Source organism: Tyto alba, unplaced genomic scaffold (assembly GCF_018691265.1).
Source record: "Tyto alba isolate M040663 unplaced genomic scaffold, T.alba_DEE_v4.0 Super-Scaffold_28, whole genome shotgun sequence".
Classification (NCBI taxonomy): Eukaryota; Metazoa; Chordata; class Aves; order Strigiformes; family Tytonidae; genus Tyto; species Tyto alba.
In genome coordinates this window covers 17,603,194-17,622,913 of record NW_024881302.1, presented here as the reverse complement: position 1 = coordinate 17,622,913, position 19,720 = coordinate 17,603,194, and the positions used below count along the sequence as shown (strand labels likewise).

General features: G+C 65.9%; 1 protein-coding gene across 2 annotated transcripts; it reads left to right on the top strand.

The window, feature by feature from the left end:
* The first annotated feature begins 3,930 nt into the window (after window positions 1-3,930).
* Window positions 3,931-19,514, top strand: SBK1 (SH3 domain binding kinase 1). Of its 2 annotated transcripts, none has more exons than XM_042798725.1 (4): window positions 3,931-4,719; window positions 17,111-17,313; window positions 17,439-17,641; window positions 18,539-19,514. In XM_042798725.1, exons 1-4 carry the CDS (start codon window positions 4,658-4,660, stop codon window positions 19,319-19,321), a joined length of 1,251 nt encoding a protein of 416 aa, XP_042654659.1. In that variant the 5' UTR covers window positions 3,931-4,657; the 3' UTR covers window positions 19,322-19,514. The 2 variants fall into 2 exon arrangements, with proteins under 2 accessions (XP_042654659.1, XP_042654660.1); XM_042798726.1 differs by lacking the exon at window positions 3,931-4,719 and adding an exon at window positions 10,452-10,596.
* Window positions 19,515-19,720: the final 206 nt, after the last annotated feature.

Sequence of the window (19,720 nt, the reverse complement as noted above, 5' to 3'; positions counted from 1 at the left end):
ATAATGCGTGAAAATCATTTGTTACTGCATGGTTTAACCCTCAATTTTTATTTTAAACACACAGAGAAATGCACTAGAACGTGATTTGAAGTCCTCTTTTCAAAGACTCCTGCACAGCTCCAGCCTTGATTCCAGACCATTCAATCACACGTTCAAATATTCACTACATTTAATTGCTTTATTCCAGTTTTGCAGAGTTTGGGTTTTGCCTCCAGGGTTAGTCTGAGCCTAGCGCCAACCCAGCAGCTGGCTACGCGTCACTTTGCATCCAGCCATGTATCTGTTTCCATCTCCTTTTATTGTTCCTACCACAAATTGAGCTGTAACTCATTTTGAATGCGATGAGCATCTTACTGCCCTGCCACCTAATATAAAGCGATTTGATGAAAAGGGTTAAACCCTTTTAGAACTACAATAAAGCAACTTTGAAATGCGAGGGAAAGTTCTGTGCAGCAAACCCCAACCACTCCCTTGCTTATTTAGCAAGCTATAAAAAATACAGCAGGGAAAGGCTCTGAGTACAAATACCAGTGGAAAGTACAGATGGGCATAATTAATTTTAAAAAAACAACCGCAGCCCACTGTCTCGGGGAGGGGGTGCTCCCAAGACTCCCCTCCCCATAACGGGTGTCCTTCATCCTCCTCCTGTCATGGGCGGGCACTCACAGCCTGGTGTCCCAGGGGAGGAGGGTGATCAGCCGGGGCTGTCACCCCGCACCATCCCACAGCCTGGGGAGCTGTGTGGATCATCCAAGCTGGGCAGCCCAGTCGGGACCAGTCACCCCAGCCAGGGTGGATGTGGTGGGCAAGGGTCTTTTGTGGCCACCGTGGCTCCTGGCCAGGTCCTCCTGCCTCCTTCACTCCCGCTCTGCTCCGCACCCCCTTGGGACTCATCTGGGACTATTTGGGTTTTCAGCACACTGACTGTATCGCTGGGAATGGCTTCCCAATTCTTATTGAAGGGAATTTCTAGGCTGGGACAAAACAAGCCCATGGGGCCAAGGTGCTGAGGCATGACAGGAGGTCCCCAAATAAGCAGGCATGGGGGGAGGACGAGCAAGACCATGCTTCGGACAGGCCTTGCAGGTCTGGCTTTTTGTGTGTGTTTGAAAGGGAGGCCTGGGAATTTATCCTGGTGTCCAATCACCCCTTCCAACAGGCTCAGACCCAGAGGAGCAGGGTGGGAGAGGGGCATCAGGCAGCCAAGGCAGCTCGCTCTCTCCGGTAAGAGACTCCACTTCTGTTACAGACAAGGGAGAAAGGACTCGTTTCGAGCTGTGGCTTTTTTTAAACCTACACAAAGTTTGGAATCTGTTCTTCTTCCCAGACCTCAGAAAAACAGCCAGGCAGTGCAATAAGATGTCCCCACCTGCCCTTCTGCACCTCTCCTTGTTCTCAGCCTCCCACGATTTTGGGAGGGGACCGGCAGAGGTACAGGTGACGGCAGAGGAGGACGGTGGAGCTTGGGCTCCCATGGACAAGGTCCCACCTGGAGGGGTCCGTCACCCACCATGAGCTCCTGTGGGTCAGCCACCAGGACCCACATGGATTTGTGACCGGCCTCTCGGTCCCACGCTTGAGTGGGCGCTGCAAGGAAGCTAATGGGCTTTTATTGAGCTGAGGGGAGCAGGGTCGCATCAGCCAGGCACCGCAGCAGACCGGCAAGGTCTCCCATTCTTCCAGGAAGCGTGGGGAGGAGGAGGCTGCAAAGCCAGAAGCCATTAGGGGCTCCCTGGGGCTAGGCACACTCACCTCTTCCCTTCCATGGGAGAGCAGCCCTTTTTCTCCAGGTTTCTGCTCCTATTTGCTTGGCCCATTAGCCGAGGCATTAAATTTTAACATTTTTTTGTTGCTCCTTGCAGCATGTTCCCAGCGAATGGGTGCCTGGGTGGGTGCCAGGGCCCTGGCGCCGTACCCGGGGGGCCTGGGGGACTGCGGGAGCCTGGCTGTGACAGGGGTACCCGCCTGCGTCCCACGGGCAGGAGAGGGGCTCCCCCAGAGCTGGACGCAGCCCCATCGTCCTGGACACAGGGTTCTGCCAGCCGCCCACGCTGTCAGGGGGGTGACAAAGCGGTGCCAACCCCACCCCCCCGGGCAGCCAGGCCAGCCCACGGATGATGCTGCCTGCAGCCCTGCCTGCTCCCACATCCCCTCTGGGTGATGAGCAACCATCCTATTGCCCAGCCCCGCAATTCTCCGTGCCCTGCAGCAGCAGCCCCCGGCCCTGACCACCCACCAGCTTCACCCCCTCTGCCCCTCTGCCCATGCCCCCAGCCCTCACAAAACGCCCAGTGTCGGTAGGAAACCAGTAAACAGCAACCTCTGCTTGCAGGCACAGCCCACGGCTGCTGCTCTCGAGGGGGTTTTTGCTGCCCCATGGCTCTCTTGGTGCAAACCACCCCAAGGAGCCTGCAAAAGGGTCCTGCTCTCCCCACCCCTCAGCACAAGCCGTCCCCCAGCCCCTCTTTGCCGTGGGTCTTCAGCGAGCGCCCTGCTCCGCTCCACTCGGGGTGGGCAGGTCCAAGGGCAGCACAAATGGCAGGAGAAATGCTGAGGCTTGAAATAGCTGATGGAAGTGGATGGCTCGAGGATGAGCCCTGCTCTGAATCACGAAGCTCCCACCGCTGCGTAAACACCCCCACAGCCGTGGCAAGAGAGCACAGGCAGCCTGGCCTCCTCCCCACGCAGCCCCGGGGGACGTGTCTGCCCCATCCCAGCCGGCCACAGGCTCTGGAGGCACGTCTGAGGATGTGGCCATGGGGCTGGGGTCTCTGCTGAGCCCCAGCCTCCATCCCCAATGGGGACCAGTGTGGGGTGGCTGAATCCCATCAGAGATGTGAAGCGCGGGCACCTCGCAGCCTCAGGTGTGGGATCACCTAACCCAGCACCCTTCCAGATGCATGGAAGAAGGTGATGGAAATGAGTTTGGGATAAACCACGCTTGAGGTTGGGTCCTTCTCTCTCCTGGGGAAGCTGTGCGGCGAGGACAGGACCCACAAGCAGCATGGCCAGGAGCTTTCTGGCCATGAGAAATTAAAAAGCCATCGATTTTTGCCATTAGAGGGGGTGTGGCTGGAGCAGATGTGCTGCAAGCAGAGTCACGCACTGAATAATTCATGGCGAGAGATGACGAAGCCCGTGGCCAGGCTGGGGAAGCCTCTCCGTGTCCTCCTGCTGCTGCCTCCCAAGGACGACGGGGCCTTTGCTTCTTGCCCCGGGGGGGATGGATGTGGGCTGGGGCGAGGGACCGGTGCTGCTCTCCATCTCAGGGACCTGGGGGCACACACTGGTCCCTGAACTTGTCCCGCAGGAGTAGCTGGATGTTGCTGGCAGGGCTGCCCTGGCTTTGCACCGATAATGCAGAGCCACCCCTTTTGGGGCAGAGACACCCACTGCGGGGCAAAGATGCCACCTCGTGGGGCAGAGACACCTCTTGCAGGACAGGGACACACGTTGTGGGGCAGGGACACCCCTCATGCTACGCCGTGCCCTGCCATGCCCCACCATGCCTAGCTGTGCAGCGGGGAGCAGCCCCCCAGGAACGGCTCCCAGGCCACCTTCTCCACCCTCGGCAGGGCAGAGGGCACCCACGGGAACCCACGGGCACCCAGGCTAAGAGAATTCCTCCCCACCTCCAGGTTGGGCCGTGTCCCTCATGCCAAGGGCTGGCCAAGGCAGAGACTGGAGAAGTAGGATGGGGTGCTGGGGGACAGAGCATGGGTTTCTCGGTGACAACCGGCGCACTGGGCAGGTGGGCTGAGTTTGCCATGTGTCAGCTGCGGCGCTGACGAGCCCCGAGGCAGCAGCCCGGAGCTGGGAGAGGGCAGCTGGAACCTGGGCAGGGCCGGTGGCGGCAACCGAGGAGTTAACTTCCCAGCCTCGCCGCATGAATCTGGAGCTATTAATACTCGCACGCTGGTTTAGCTGTCAGAGCGAGCGGCTGCTCTGCCGGTGAGACGAGCCCCGCGGAGCCGCCGCTCGCCGACGACACAACTTTCCTCCGTGAGCGCGTGGAGCTCCCGGCCGGGCTGCCTGCCTGCTGGCTCCTGCCAGACCCTGCCAGACCCTGCCAGCTCCTGCCAGACCCCGCCAGACCCCACCAGCTCCTGCCAGACCCCACCGGACCCCGCTTGCTGCGAGCCCCTGCTCAGGGGACACTTCCCCTGGCAGCGCCGCGAGCATCATCCTCTGCGCCCACCGCCGTCCAGTGCCATATGGGCGCTGGGTGCTGGAGAGGGGCAACCGCTTCCCCTGGCCTCTGAAGCACCGCAGAGCTTGGCTGGGGCCTCATCCTGCCCTGCCGGACCCCCTCAACCTGGGCGATGCCACCCCAGGTCCCTGCCCACACCCCCTGAGGACGGGTGCTGCCTCCGGCCAGGCTGCGCGATGGGTGCCGGGGTGACGTTGGGCATTGCCAGCCCCGGAGCGAAGGCGACGTGGGACACGGCACAGCCTGGCACCGCATCCGTGCGCGGTGAGCAGCCAGCACCGACACTCAGCCCGGCCGCGTGAAGGGCTCCCTGGCACCATGGCCCCGGGCGGGCGAGCGTGAGCCTCCGGCCGCACCGGTGAGGAGGAGGAAGATGCCAACACCCCTCCGGCACTGCCTGGTCTATGGTCCCCCTTGCCCAGGCACGGCGGCCGCCGGAGCCCAGCAATGGATTCCTTCTGCTTCGTCTGCTTCCAGAAAGAGGAGCTGCAGCCCCTGCACCTGCACAGGTCAGTGCCACCGTGCCCGGTCGGGTGGGACATGGGAGCGTGGCACCGAGCAGGGCTGGGGGGGACAAAGCCTGGCGTGAGAGCTGCCTGCCTCGGCCGTGCCGAAGTTTCCCTCGGAGCGGGCGCATCCTCTCCTGGCCGGAGGAGATGGGCGCTGTGCCGTGCCGTGCCGTGCCGTGCCGGGGAGAGCCTGCGTGCACAGCACGTGTGCGCATCCACCATGTGCTTCCCTGGCAGCAGCTCTCCAGGGCACGGGGTGGGCATCCCGTGGCGTGCCGAGTGGTGCCGGTGTTCCCCGTGGGAGCGGGGCTGTTGGGGCTGTGCGAAGCTGGAGCCATCCCTCCCGCTCCTGCTCACCTGAACAGGGTCCCTGGCCGGACTCTGCCCTTGGGCCTCGCTGCTACCCCAGGGGCAGGGTCTGGCTGGGGGGTCAGGGGGGCCAGGGAACTTGGGGGGTCCCCAAGGAGGGCCACAAGGCTCCCCAAGGCCTGGCCCTCTCAGCAGCAGCACCGGCGCTTGCCTCCCCCCTCCTCCTCCCCGCAAGCTCTTCTCCCATCGTGCTGCTGAGCGGCAGCCAAGGCGAATGTGCCGGTGCCGGAATTAGCCAGGCAGCCGGCAGGGATGCGAGGTGTGAACGCCGGCACATGGTGTGCCCAACTGCTCCTCGGTGGCACCGAGCCACCGCCGGCTCCTGTCCCGTGCCACCAGCCCCGGAGCAAAGCTCCCAGCCTGCCACGGCCGGGAGCCCCCCACGAGCACGGGCTGCCCACGGCGAGCGCTGAGGCGGGGGGGGCAGTGGTGCCGGGCTGGCAGCCAGGCAGGGCTACGGGCTGGGCTGTGGGCGCCTGCCAGTCCGGGCAGTCTGTCTTTCCACCCGGTGTGCAAGAAGCCGTAGGATTTGTTTTGATGTAAATCATGTTTTTTGGAGCCTCGATTTCTGTGAGTGGCTGCCCGCAAGCTCGGTGCTGGCTGGGAAGGTGCCGGAGGTGGGGGGGGGACTGGGGGACCAAAGGTGGGAAAGGGGCCTTGGATGTGGGTGCTGCTGGTTGGACAGGGGTGTGGAGCATCCCCTGAGCTCCCGTCTCGCAGCCCGACCCGGGGTTGGAGCCAACTGGCTGCTTCCAGCCTGTGCTGGGCCACAGGTGACACGAGTTTGGCGTTCTCAGCCAGGGAGGGGAGAGCCCGGCGTGGCAGTGTGGTGGCCCAAGGTCCTGCCTGGTGGCCGCGGGGGACCACCCCCTCCCTCCGCAGGGAGACGGTGAGGGATGGACACCCGTGGCTTGTCCCCAGAGACTTCTCCCTGTCCTGCCCTGCTTCAAGGTGGGCTGTGCTGGGTGGGGGTCCCCATGTGTGTCGTCCCCCCCCCAATTGTCACCACGCTGTCCCCACCAGCCTTTCCCTGAGCCTCCTTCCAGCCCGTGGGGACAGGACTGTCATTGTGTGCCACCACCAGCACAATGGGCTCCCCCCGGGGTGGGTGGAGGGGGTGGCGGGGAGGGGGGAGGGGGTGGTGCCAAGCAGAGAGACCCTCTGGGTGCTCCCCACCCCACCACCGACCCCGGGTGGGCCTGTCACCCCGAGCGCGTGGGCCCACGCACGTGGGTGCCGGAGGCGGCGTGCCTGTCCCCGCAGCCTCGCTAGATGGTGCCAGGAGAACGGGCTGCGCGCCGAGGCGGCCGCGGGCGCGAGGTGCCGGTCGGTGCCAGGCTGCCCTGGGGGTGTCGGGGTGCCGGGGCAGGCCCCCCACGCCTCTCCCTCTGCTCCCAGGTCAGTCCTGCTGGCCGCTTTGGCCCCGGTTGGTGACGGGACGGGAAATGCTGCAAGTGGGAGCTGTGGGCACGGCCGTGCCACGGCCCCAGGCAGCGATTCAGCCAGCGCCCGCGGCTTCAGACCCAGGTGGGGGGGTGGGAATGGGACAGTACCGTGACCCCGCTACGCCCCCAAATCCCACCTCCCCCACGAAGAAACACGTTCTGCTTCTTCTCAGAAGAAACTCATTGTTTCCTTTCAACCCAGTAGCTGAACAGTCATCGTTATGCTCCAGAGTCAACACCACATCCAAGCTTTCTGCAAGCGGCCGCAGGCGTGTGGTGCCGCAGATCCCAGCCCATCTTGTGCTGGGGGGGTCAGCACTCAGGACACTGTGCCCCCCGCCCGGCTGGTTTAGGTCCATCCTGTGCCCCCCAGGAGCATGGGAAGGGGCCTGGGGGGGGCTGCGGGAGGAGAGGCAGCACCCCAACAGCCTCTGGCAGCAGCTTGATGTGTCCCCACCGTGCAGATTGTGCCCCCCCGGCACCAGGGTTGTGTCTCCTCCCTGACCTTGAGAGCAGCCGCTGGGAATCCTGTCCCGGTGTCACAGCAGGGGCTGGCAGCACACCACTTGGGGGGGGGGGACACACACACCGCTGCGGTGGGGGGCACTTAACCCCCCACCCCAGTGCTCCGGGAACCGTCTCCAACCAGCCCCTTTTCCCCCTGAAAGCCCCCCGGCTGGGCGCTGTCCCTGGGGACTGGGGGGTCAGCCAGCCCCCCCCCTCACACCCCCCCTCACCCCAGTCCTGACATGGATTGTGCATCCCCGGGCTGGCGATGCCGAGGGGAGCCCGGGACGGAGAGCGGGCAGCGAAGGTCGTGCCGGTGCCTGCACCGAAGCTGGCCTAACCGCAGGGGCACGGCGGGAGGTTTCGGGGGCTCCATGGATGCTGGGGAGGGGGGGGGGGGGGGGGAACCTCCAAAAGCAGCTGGGAAACGCCGCCGGCAGCTCCCCGGGCTGAGCGCGTCCCCTCGGCTGGCACTGCAGCTCCCGGCGTGCCCCGCTCCCGCGTCGCCCTCCTCCTTCCCTCCCCGCCTGCTCCTTCCCAGCAGCCCTGCCAGCATCTGCGGGCAGGTTTCAGCTCATGTCACCGGAGCGTGACGGGCTGCGGGCGGCCGCGGCACCCCGACCCCCGCGCTGTGTGGGGCACAGGCCCTTGACTCCCGCTCTGCCGGGGAGGGGGGGGACACCAAGTGACCAGCAAAAGGACAAGCAACCTTCTGGCTGAATTTGGAGGGGAGTGGGCTTGCCAGAAATATTTTGGGCTTTTCAGGTCATCTCCCTACCTCCCGCCCTGTCTGAGCACATCGCCCATGGCACAAGCCAGGGATATTTCCTTTCCGAGCAGAAATCCCGGGGGCATTCGTGGTCCCTTGGGGAGCCGTGGGCTCACTGCATGGTTTGGGGTTGAACTAGGTGATAAACATGTTTGATCCATCTCCTTTCATCTCACAAACCTTAATTAGTTATTAATATTCTCTAAGTGCTTTGAAGACCAACAAGCTCGATGCAAACACTAACCAGTGCTATTGGTGTTACTATTATTCAATTTGTGTGTGACCCACGTGCTGGCCACGTGCGGGTCTGCAGCCTGGCAGCCGCAAAATGAGCCCCACAGAGCCCTGCCGAGCCCCACGGAGCCCCACAGAACCCCACTGAGCCTCCCCCCCCCGCCCGGAGCCCTGCCACATCCCAGTTGGTCCCTCACTTACAGCTCAGCCTCTGTGTGCCCGGAGCACGGCACAGCCCCATCCTCTGACACCGGGGTGGTGACACCAGCAGCCGTGCCACATGTGGGATGTGCTGTCCCCACAGCCCCCCATGGCCCCCGGGCAGGCTCCCCGGGCACCGGCACCTCGCGCCTGACCTAGAAACAGCCCTGAGCTATAAATAAGGTGAGCTGAAGGAGAGCTCAGAGGCGCAGCTCGAACCGCAGCGAGCAGGAGGCTGCGGGAGCCGGGGAGCCGCAGCCGGGGGACGGCATGGCAAGGGCAGGCAGGGGACACGGCGGGGGACGACGACAGGGGCCTTGTGTGGGTGCTGTGGGAAGGGACACGGCTGGACCCACGCCGTCCCCAGCGGCCGGTGGAGCGGGACGTGCGAGGAAGGCTGCGGTGGCTGTCGCCAGCCCGTGTCCTGCTTTACACGGCGGCGCGGGGAGCACCGCAGCTCTGCCCCATCTCCCACACCGTGCCCGTTCCCGGCGCCTTCGCCCCCGAGATGCCAATCCCTTTTTCCCAGCCCCACAGCGGCTGAGCTGAGCACCCACCCAGCACCCATCCAGCCTGCCCTGGCTTGCTGGGTCACTGAGCTCTGGTGACACGGGGGACGGCGTTTCTCCTCTCGTGCCACGCGGGTGCCCCCATCCCGGAGGGGATCGTCTGTAGTCAGAGCACCCGAGCCACAGGTGCCGGGGCTGTGGCAGGGACCGGCGAGCGGAGCGGGGATCGAGGGGACCGGGAAGCGCTCGTGAGCCACAGCCGCCTCTCCTGCTGCCCAGAGCAGAGGCCGGCGATGCCCTGGGTGGCTGCTGGACGGGAGAAGGGTGGCAATGTCACAGCAGTGCCTGGCACCTATGAAAGAGAAGCGTCAGAATGTGATTTCAGCCTCTCGTTTTAAAGTCATTCATAAAAAGACTAATTGCTCTGTGTGCTCAACTGGAAGCGGATTAGAGGGGCCAGTGAGTCAGTGGTGACGGCTCCCCTGCCCTCCCCGGTGGCGGAGGGCTCGGGGGGCAGAGGGACAGCCCCGGTCCCGTGGAGTGGGCACAGCCGGCTCGCACGGCGCGTGGGAACAACCCACCGTCACCCCTTGGAGCGCGGGGCGGCCCCACGGCTGTGGGTCAGCTCAACGCAGCATCGCCGGAGCAAAAGGACCCGGCACCCAGCCAAGGAAGCCCCAAACCGAGTTTGGGCCTGTTAAAACATCCCCGCTCAGCCCCGGCGAGCGCAGGAAGAGATCCGGAAAGGCTGGATGTGCCCCGGGATGCTCCGAGGAGGAGCGCGGTGCCTACCCCTCGCCGTCCCCGGGGAGAGCTGCCGCTGTCCCCTTGGAGCTCCTGGTGCCCCGGCGCTCACATCGCTTGCTGAACGTGTTGCCAAATTTTAACGAGGCCGAAAGGAAACCGGCGCGGCACATCTGCCTCAACCGCCTTTCCCCAGCACGGTCCGAACGGCCCCGCCATCCGAGTGTCCCGGGGGGGGATGCCACATTGCCACATGTCCTGCGCTTGTTTTGGGGTGGCATTTGGGAGGGGCGCGCCGGGCGCTGCCCACTCCACGGTGAGTGTCACTCGTGCTGATGGGGAAGCGATGCAAAGCCGTGGAAGGCTCACGGCGGGGGGGGGAGCAGGAGTGGGGGAACCTGCCGGCAGCGCGATGTGGTCCTGCGTGAGGCCACGCTGAGGGCGAGGAACCCCAGATGTTCCAGGCTCTCACCGTCCAAATCCTTGTTACCACACACCGTGGCCAGTGGGGTGGGGAAGGGGTGAGGAGCCCCATCGCTGCGTGGGTAACGGCAGAGGAGCCCGTCCCACCCGTGGGGTGGCTGCTTGGGCCGAGCCCCCTGGTGCCCACAGCTCCCAAGGCCGGCGGGGAGGGAGCCGGCTCAGCTGCGACCCCCGGCTCCTTACCCCGCCACAGGCAGCTCCACGCGGGGCAAACCCACCCGCAACCCCCGCGTGGGCCTGGGCCCACGGGCCGGAGGGGTGCCGGCGCTGGATCGGGGGACCGGCGGAGGGGCGGGGAGCGCCTCGCATCCCCCCCCCCCCCCCCCCCCCCCCAGCGCACGGGATAACGGCGGCGGAGCGCCCCCCCCCCCCCCCAACCCCCTCCGGTCCCTCCCCGGGGGCCGCGGGGCGGCGCCGGTGGCGGGCGGAGCGCGGGGCGGGGCGGGGGGCGGTGGCGGGGGGCGCCGCGCTCCGCTCCGCTCCCTCCGCTCCCTCCGGCGGCGGCGGCGGCGGGGCCGCGGCATGAGCCCGGCGGGGCGGCGGGAAGCGGGGGGCGGGCGGGCGGCGGCTCCTCTCCCGCCGAGGACGGGGCGCGGCGGCTCGGCTCGCCCCACCGGTAAGGCGGCGGTGTTTGGGGGGGGGGTGGTGGGGTGGGGAGGGGGCGCGGGGGGCGCCGCCCGCTCCGGTACCGGCCCGCGCCTTTGTGGCGGGGCCGCCCTTTGTCTGCCCGCACGGCGCGGGGAGGGGGACCCACGCACAAACACACACACACACACACACACACACACACACCCGCGGCGGATCCCCTTCAGCCGAAATAACCATCCCGGGGGGGGGCTCCGGGATGAATGGGGGGGGTCGCCTCCCGCCGCTCCCCGCAGAGCCGCGGGGGGATCACCGGGCGATGCGGGTGCTGCCCCCGGGGGCTCGGCCGCCTCCCCGGCAGGAACGGGGGGTCCCGCCGGCGGCCGCCCCCCGGCGCCGGGTCCCTCCCCCGGCCGCTGCCACCTGCGCCCCGGCCCGGCCCCGGCCCTGCGGCTGCGGGGACAAACTCGGGGCCGGAGACGGAAGCGGCGTGAGTCACACTTGAAAGGAGTTTGTGCCGGAGCGGGGCTGGAACCGGGGGCTGGGGGGGGCGGGGGGGTATGAGGGGTGTGTGTGTGTGTGACCTCGCAGCCCTGCACTGACCCCGGGGTCGGTTTCCGTGGGAGAAAGAGGATCCCGGTGATTCTGGAGGGGTGGGGTGGTGGTGGTGGTGGGGGAATATCTGGAAGGATGCGCTGAGATGGAAAGCGGCTGGAGGCAGGGGAAGGGGTGCGGGGAGGGGAGAGCGGCTGAGAGGTGGCCTCGGGGGGGGGGCAGCTCAGGCCACACCCCCCCCCCCCATCGTCTCCCCCCATTCCATCCTCCCGGCTTCGTCTCCGCTCCGGTGCGGGAGCGGGAGCCGGCCTCCAGCCCGCGCAGCCTCTCGCCGGCTGCGGCTGGGGAAGGGGGAGCGTGACCCACTTTCCTCCAGGGCCGCGGGCAGGCGATGCCAGCCCGGAGTCCTGCCGCAGCTCGGGGACGGGGGGAGCAATGGGGGGAGGGGGGGGGAGCCAGGGCAGTTCGGTGTCATCACCCCTCTGCGCCGGAGCCGGTGTCGGGGTGACACCTCGGAGCTGGGTGCCCGTGTGCCGAGCCCCCGACCTGCCCGGCGTGGCCGTGAGCGAACCGTTTCCAAACCCTTCTGTACCCGTGCTGCGGGACGAGGCGGCCTGGGAGGGGGGCGAAGGCGGGGGAGAGGTGGGAGCACCCCCACCGAGACGATGCCCAGGCTGCGGGGTTACAGCAGCTTCCAGCCCTGAGGGTCCCGCGCGGGGCGGGACACAGCTCCGCCGCCTCTAAAAGCCGTGAAGCCCCTCGGAGTGGGGTCAGGGCTGTTTTTTGCAATAGGGTGACGCACCCCGCTGCCCCCGAGAGCGAGGGGGGGGCCGAGGGGCCGGCTGGCCCTGCCCGCGGGGACCGGGCGGGCGATGGGGCAGGTGCCGCTCGGGGCGTTTGTCTTTGCAGATCCCGAACATGCGATGCTGCTGGCTCTGGTGGAAGAGTTTTGGGAGGGAGATGATGACAGGCTGATGAAACCAATCAAACAATGAAGTAATCATAAATCCCTGGTGCTGGCGGCGAGGCGCGGCGAAGGCGGGAGGAGCTGGAGGCTGGAGTAGCTGAGGTCCTAACGAAGCCATCCCGCTCGTCAGGAAAAATCCCGGGAGGCCGAAGCGCTGAAAGGCGGCCGAGGTCCTGCTGTCGGGGCCTGACGGACGGAGACGGCACGGTGCAGATGAGGGCAGGGAAAATCCTGCTGGCAGCTCCGGGAGAGCGGTGCGGAGGGCACGGCGGCTGGCGGCGGGAGGGGAGAGCGGCGGCTCCCCGGGGAGCGGCTGCCACCCATCCCTCGGGAGGAGGGCGAGAGCTGTCGGAGGAGAGAGCCCGGGCGCCGCTTTGTTTGCTCTTCCCAGATTTGCTCTGCGGAACCTGAATCCTGCAGCCAGAGGCTGAAGAAGCTCATCAGAGCCTCGTGGCTGGGATGGGAGACGGTTCCCGCTACGGGGGGGATGCCACGGGTGGGTGTGATGGGGTCTGACCCTGCCCTGCAGCTCCCGCCGACCGGGAGCCCGCGCGCTTCTGGGTGTTTGTCGGCTTTGCCGAAGCCGATCCTGGTCTGCTCCGATCCTGGCAAGGAGCTGGTGTGAGAAACTCCAGATAACTGGGAATTCGGTGCCGTCGCGTGGAGAAATGTCCCCAACTGGGAGCGCTGGGAAGTCACCGTTGCTGCGGGCGCTTCGGTGGAGGTTTGGTGCTGGTTCAAGACTAGTGGTGCAAGCTGCACTTGAGCGTTTCCCAGCACCTTCCCACGGCCACGGAGCTGGTGAGGGAACGCGGAGACGTGCCCCATCCGTCGCCTCTGGGGGGGGGGGGGGGGGCTGCTCCTCCCGGCTCCCGGGATGCTGGCGGAGAGGCTCTTCCCAAAATGCTGCCGGCCGGTTTCCCTGTGCCGTGTGGGACCCGCCGCCTCCCAGCCGCGCTCGGCTCGTCTTGAGCGGCTTTGGGCAACCCCCGGGGCAGCACGTGGGCGAAGGGACCCTCTTCCCACGCACGGTTTGCTGCTTTTGATGGGGTGTACCTGGCCGGAGGATGTCAGGCTGGGTACCCGTGGCTCTGAGCCCCCCCACGAGATGCTTTTTCCTTCCCCCCCCCCCCCCTGCTGCTTCCGTGTCCGTGGAGTCGTCGGCCTCGTTAGGCGAAGGTGCCTTTGCCAGCCCTCCCCGGGCGCCGGCGTGCCGCTGCTCCCGGGAAGCGCAGCTAATAACGCCTCGCGCTGGCGCGCTGCTCCCGGCGGCACGCAGGAGATGAGAGGATGTCCCCAGAACGGGGTCAGGCGGGAGCGGAGGCGGCGGAGGCTGGAAACGGAGCGGGGAGCCGGGGAGGCGGCGAGCGGCTCGGCGCGGGGCACGGCCGTGGCATCGCTGGCCCCCCCCCCCCCCGGACCCAGCCGGGGCGGCACGGGAGGTGGGGGACAGGCAGCGGGCACGGCCCCGGCAGGGCCAAGCGCTCGCTGGGGAATGACTCTGCCGGCTCAGCGGGTGGCTCAGAGAAAATAGGGAAGGTTTGGGAGCCGGCCAGGGTGCGGAGGGAGCTCACTCCCTCCCAAACGGGTGCCCTGGCCTCCAGCCTGCCAGGCTCGGGGAGAGCGACGGGGGAGGGGGGCAGTCAGTGTTACCCGCTTAATGCCAATTACACCATAATTAATGAGCACGCTGCTGCTGTAGTGAGCGTCACGGCAGTGGGAGGGTTTGGGGATGGGAGCGGGGGGGGTGGGGGGGCGAAATCAAAGCGCTGCAAAATACACGTGGCGTGGCTGGGGCACCCGCAGGGGCAGAGCAGCACCCACCCCGCCCGTATTTCTCATTTTCCCCCTCTCTAAAGAGGAATCTGGGTCTCATGGAGACCCTAACTCTGCCCCACGTGGTTTTTCCCTTTGTCCTCCCCATTTCTTGCCCCACAGCAGCCCACAGTGTGAATCCTGGCCCCTCGCCGTAGAGACCCCTGTGTCAGGCTCGGCCCAAAACCCTTTTCCTTGGACCCCACTCGATAACCGGGTTGTTTTCCTGACTTGTCAGTCTCTGACGTGGCCGGAGGGTATTTTTTCCCTCTTCCCCTCTTAATTTCCAAGCAGCTGCTGCTCCAGCAACCTCCTCTGCCGGGCGCCTGGGGCAGCTCTCCCAGGCGGCCTCTGCTCCTCTCAACGAGCTCTTAATGAGTTTGCAATTACTTACTGGCAAAGCCGAGGCACCCAGGGCTGGGCGTGCAGCGGAGCGGGATGCAGAGCAGGGGGGAAGCATCCCCTCGCAGGGAGTGGTGGTGGGGTGGGAGCGGGTTGGTGCCCCGTGGGATGCCGGGCTCCGGGAGTGGGATATGGCATCCTCCCGGGAGCTGCTCCACGGGGCTGGGGCTGGAGCCGGGGAGATCTGGGGAGAGGAGCGGCGCTTGCCGACGGGAGACGAGTAGCTGCCTATAAATACCTGCCAGGGAGCGAGGAAGAGGTGGGTGGATTATCCTCCTCACTCAATGAGATAAATGGTTCTGAAGCTTAAACAGAGAACAATTTTAGTCTGAATAGTAGGAGAAACGGTTCAGGATGCGGAGATGACGGCACAAACCACCTGCGGTGAGCGGCGGGGTCCCGGTGCCGCTTGGCAGCGTCTTCACCGCCCCTTCGCCGCTGCCCGGGGTCTCGTGCTGCGGGGGGGCCTTCGCCAGGACTCAGCCAGGATGCGCATCGTTCCTCCCTGCTTTGAAAAGCTCCTTCTTCAGGAACACCCGGAACAACCCAGCTGGGTTTTGGCTTCCTTCGGGCGCTGGCTCCTCTCCCCCCACCCGGTGCTTCGGGGCCGTGCCGTGGAGGCGGGAGAGGAGCTGGCGTGCTGGGAAAAGGCCCCGTTTCTGCTCTGGTTCGACCTGATCTGGGTTGCGTTGGCGGGACTGGCGGAGGCTGAGGACGTGGGACCTCGACCCCGGCCACGCCGGGCTGGCAGCATCTCTTGCTGCCTTTGGCACGGGCGCCCCGTCCCCGCGAGCGCACAGAACCGGCTGGAAATGAGAAAGGGGCATGAGAAATGGTCAGAAAGGAGCTGCCTGGAAAACCCAACAGGTTTAGCCAAGGGAAAAAGCAAGTAGCCCTTGGCTTGAAATGCTCTTTTCAGCAGCCGTCAGTCCTTCACCTCCTCTCTTCCCATCCCACCAGCAGGTTTTTATCCTTAAACCCCAACTTTGCTGACTTGCATAATTGCGTTTCAACGCCGGTTAATTAAGAGACATTGACAAGCGTGATTGTAAATTCAAGTGTAGACAGAATTCTTCTCGCAGGATGCTGGGAGCTGTTTTTAGTCATGCATCCATCGAGCTGCTGCGCTGATCCACCTCCACCTCCAGCACCCAGACGCTGAAATGGTGCTCCTCTTCCAGGAGGCCAATAAAACACTATGGAGATGAGCTGCTTTGGAGATCTTATGAGTCAAGCCGTTACATTTTTGGAACATCATGATGTTGAAGTTCCTTTTCTATTTTTTGCCCAACTTCCCAGGGGAAAAAAAAAAAAAAACAAAAATGAAGAAGCTGAGCTCTGCTTTGGGATGAGAGGCAGCGCCGTGGAAGTAAAGGAAGGAGAGGTTGGCGATCAGGCTCAGCCTCGTGGGGAAAGGGCTGGGAGGATCCCGGTGCGTCAGGCGGGACCCTGTCCCCGGGGTGCTGCGGGTGCTTCGTGGGTGCCCGTGGGGTGTCCGGCACCCTTTGGGGTGGCTGTCACAGCCCCTGCGTGGCCGTGGCGCGGGGCTCAGCCCACGGGCATCTCCCGGGCTCCGTCCCGTGGCGGGGCGGCTTGTGCGCACCCTCTGGCTTCCGCAGCCGTGGGCTCCCCACCCCTGAAACTCCCACGGCTGCAACCGCCGAGCGCCTGCGCTGCGTCCCCGGCTCCATCCCGGGGCCGAGCGGACCCCCGGGTGCTGTTGGTCCCCGAGGCAAGCGGGATTCATTTTGAGCAGGAGGTTCCCCCCCCCCCCGCCCCTTCCCCTCCCCGGTGAGGCGCCGCGTTAAAAATCTAAATATAAACCAGCGCCCGCTCGGCTGCTGTCCCATGATTTTTGTCAATCATCTGCTACAAAATCAAAAGCAGCCGGATTTATCTGCTGAGGTGCCCACTGGCCCTGGGGGGCTCAGGCTCGCTCCGGGCCGGGCGGTCGTGCTGTGCTTGCAGCGTGGGGCGGCTGGGCAGGGCGCTGGGTTTGTGCTTTTGGGGGATGAGGGGAGGGCGATGCAGCGCCCTGAAGGCACCGGAGGAGCCCCCGGGGTGGTTTCGCAGTGTGGCCGGTGAGTCCGAGCTCGGCGCTGGTTGTGGGGATGGCCAGGGCGAGGAAAAACCGTCGCCGGGTGCGAGGAAGGTCGGTGCTGCGGTCCGCGCGCCGGGCTCCGTGCCACAGCCGGGAGCCGGTGCCGACGGACGGGCAGAGGTTTATGGCGGCGTGATTTGCTGCAGAGCCATCGTGTCCCGCTCGGTGCTGCGCGGCGTGGCCCTGGCCCCACTCCGGAGCATCGCTGGCTCGCAGGCGGGCTCAGCTCTGGAGGGAGCTCTGCAAAAGTGAGAGGGCAGAGGGGACAGGGCCCCTCTGGGGACCGCGGCAGCAGTGGGGAGCCCCAAAGGGCCTCGGATCCCATTTTGCGCGGTGGCTGTGAATGCACCAGGGCTGAGGAAACGTGTGTGTGTGTGTGTGTGTCCCCGTGTCCCTGCCCTCCTGGCTAGGCCGTGCCCTGAGCCCTCGCTTTGCCCCCCAGACATCCCCCCCGCGTTGGAGGCACGGGGCCCACTGCACCCCCTGCGGAGGCTGGAGCATCCTCTCCAGAGCCATTGGGTTGGTGGCCCCTGGGGACGGAGGGGTGGCACGCCCGTGGGTGCTGCCCAGCACCGCCTCGAGCAGCCCGGGTGCCCTTTTGCAAAGCGCCGGTGGCTCCTGGCCCCGGGGAAGGGACGGGACGGGGACGGGGTGCGGTGGCTTTGCAGCACCCCCCAAAAGTGGTGACGCGCCTCTGCCTTGCAGCGCAGCCATGAGCGCGGGTTCGATTGAGCAAGAGCCGTCGCGCAAGCTGGCCTGCTGCGGGGTGCCCCTCATCACCGAGGACATGCAGTCCCTGGCCATCCGCACCCTCTCGGGCACCGACATCAACAAGCACTACGACCTCATCCGCGAGCTCGGCAAGGGCACCTACGGCAAGGTGGACCTGGTGTCCCACAAAAGCACAGGTGAGGGGAGCCGGGGGGGGGGGGGGGGGGGGGGAACGCGGCAGGGACGTGGCTGCGCGGGGAGCAGGGTGCCTGGCGTGTCCCAACCGTGCCCCGGGCTCACCTCCATCCCCTGTCCACCCCAGGCACCAAGATGGCCCTGAAGTTCGTCAACAAGAGCAAGACGAAGCTGAAGAACTTCCTGCGGGAGTTCAGCATCACCAACACGCTCTCCTCCAGCCCCTTCATCATCAAGGTCTTCGACGTGGTCTTCGAGACTGAGGACTGCTACGTCTTCGCTCAGGAGTATGCCCCGGGCGGGGACCTCTTCGACATCATCCCGCCGCAGGTGGGAGCCCCTGCCCCTCCCGCAGGAGCCTTTTTGGGGTGGGAGGGTTCAGTATCCCCAGGGCACTGAGCAGAGCTGCTGCCGGGCTTTGGTGACCGCGTTGGGAGAGGACCCCATGGGTGGGCACATGGCATCCTCGTATGGGTTGGCCCTGACCGCAAGCACCTACAAACAAGTTTGGGACCCATCACCCATCCCTGGGGTGGCCTTGGACCCATCACCTCTCCCTAGAATGGTCTGCGACCCGTCATCCATCCCTGGGGTGGCCTGAGACCCAGCACCCTTTCCCTGGGGAGCCTGAGACCCATCACTCATCTCCTGGGGTGGCCTGGGACCCATCACCTGACCCTATAACGGTCTGGGACCCACCACCCATCCCTGGGGTGGCCTTGGACCCATCACCCTTCCTCTGGTGGCCCTGAGACCCACCACCCATCCCTGGGGTGGCCTTGGACCCATCACCCTTCCTCTGGTGGCCCTGAGACCCACCACCCATCCCTGGGGTGGCCTTGGACCCATCACCGTTCCTCTGGTGGCCCTGAGACCCACCACCCATCCCTGGGGTGCCCTTGGACCCATCACCCTTCCTCTGGAGACCTTGAGACCCACCACCCATCCCTGGGGTGTCCTTGGACCCATCACCCTTCCTCTGGTGGCCCTGAGACCCACCACCCATCCCTGGGGTGGCCTTGGACCCATCACCGTTCCTCTGGTGGCCCTGAGACCCACCACCCATCCCTGGGGTGTCCCGGGACCCACCACCGATCTCCCTGCTTCAGGGAGCACCCCAGATAAAAGCAGCCGCGACCGCGCCGGGTGCGTAATGACCCCGAGCCGGGTGGGACCGCCCCGGGGTTGGGTGGCGGGTGGCTGACGCCCGTGTCCCCGCGCCCGCAGGTGGGGCTCCCCGAGGAGCTGGTGAAGCGCTGCGTGCAGCAGCTGGGCCTGGCCCTCGACTACATGCACAGCAAGAGCCTGGTGCACCGGGACATCAAACCGGAGAACGTCCTGCTCTTCGACCGCGACTGCCGCCGCATCAAACTGGCCGACTTCGGCATGACCCGCAAGGTGGGCTGCCGGGTCAAGCGCATCAGCGGCACCATCCCCTACACGGCGCCCGAGGTTTGCCAGGCCGGGCGGGCGGAGGGCTTCGCCGTGGACACCAGCATCGACGTCTGGGCTTTCGGGGTGCTCATCTTCTGCGTCCTCACCGGGAACTTCCCCTGGGAGGCGGCGGCGGCTTCCGACGCTTTCTTCGAGGAGTTTGTGCGGTGGCAGAAGGGGCGGCTGGGGGGGCTGCCCTCGCAGTGGCGGCGCTTCACGGACAGCGCCCTGCGCATGTTCCAGCGCCTGCTGGCCCTCGACCCCGAGAAGCGCTGTCCCGTCAAGGAGGTCTTCTACTTCCTCAAGTGCGACCTGATGGCCGAGGTGCGGCGCCGGCCCTCCTACCGCTCCCGCAAGCACGCCGGGGACAAGCTCCCGGCCGGTCCCCACCGCCACGAGGCGGCCGGTTCCTGCACCCCGGCCCCGCTCAAGAGGACCGTCCTGACCGAAGGGACCGGATCCCGCGGCTCCGAGCCGAGCGCGGCCCCCCCGGGGACGGCGAGCAGGACAGACGGACGGCAGGACAAAGGCAAAGGGCAGATGGTCCTGGCCACAGCAATAGAGATCTGCGTCTGACGGAGCCGCGGCGGCACGCGGCGGCCGCCCGTCCTGGCCGGTCCCGTCCCCCCCCCCGCCCCGGGGATGGGGATGGGGGGGGTGTTGCTCGTGGCGGTGGCACCAGCCGGGACCAGGCTCCGGGTCTCCCAAAGCAAAAAAAAAAACAAAAAAAAAAAAAACAAAAAAAAGAAACAAAAACTAATTGGAAAAGGACAAGACTGGCCGCGCTCCGTAGCGCCGAGGATGCTGATCCCCCCCCCCGCCGGGGTGAGGCCGGCGGCGGGAGCCCGGCCCAGGGCACCGCTCGCTGCCAGGGACATCGGTGTCCCCGGCTCCTGCCACCACCACGCTGCCCCCTCCAAGGCTCCCCCCAGGGTGGCATGGGGAGGCGTCTCCCAATACGGGGAGGAAGAGCCG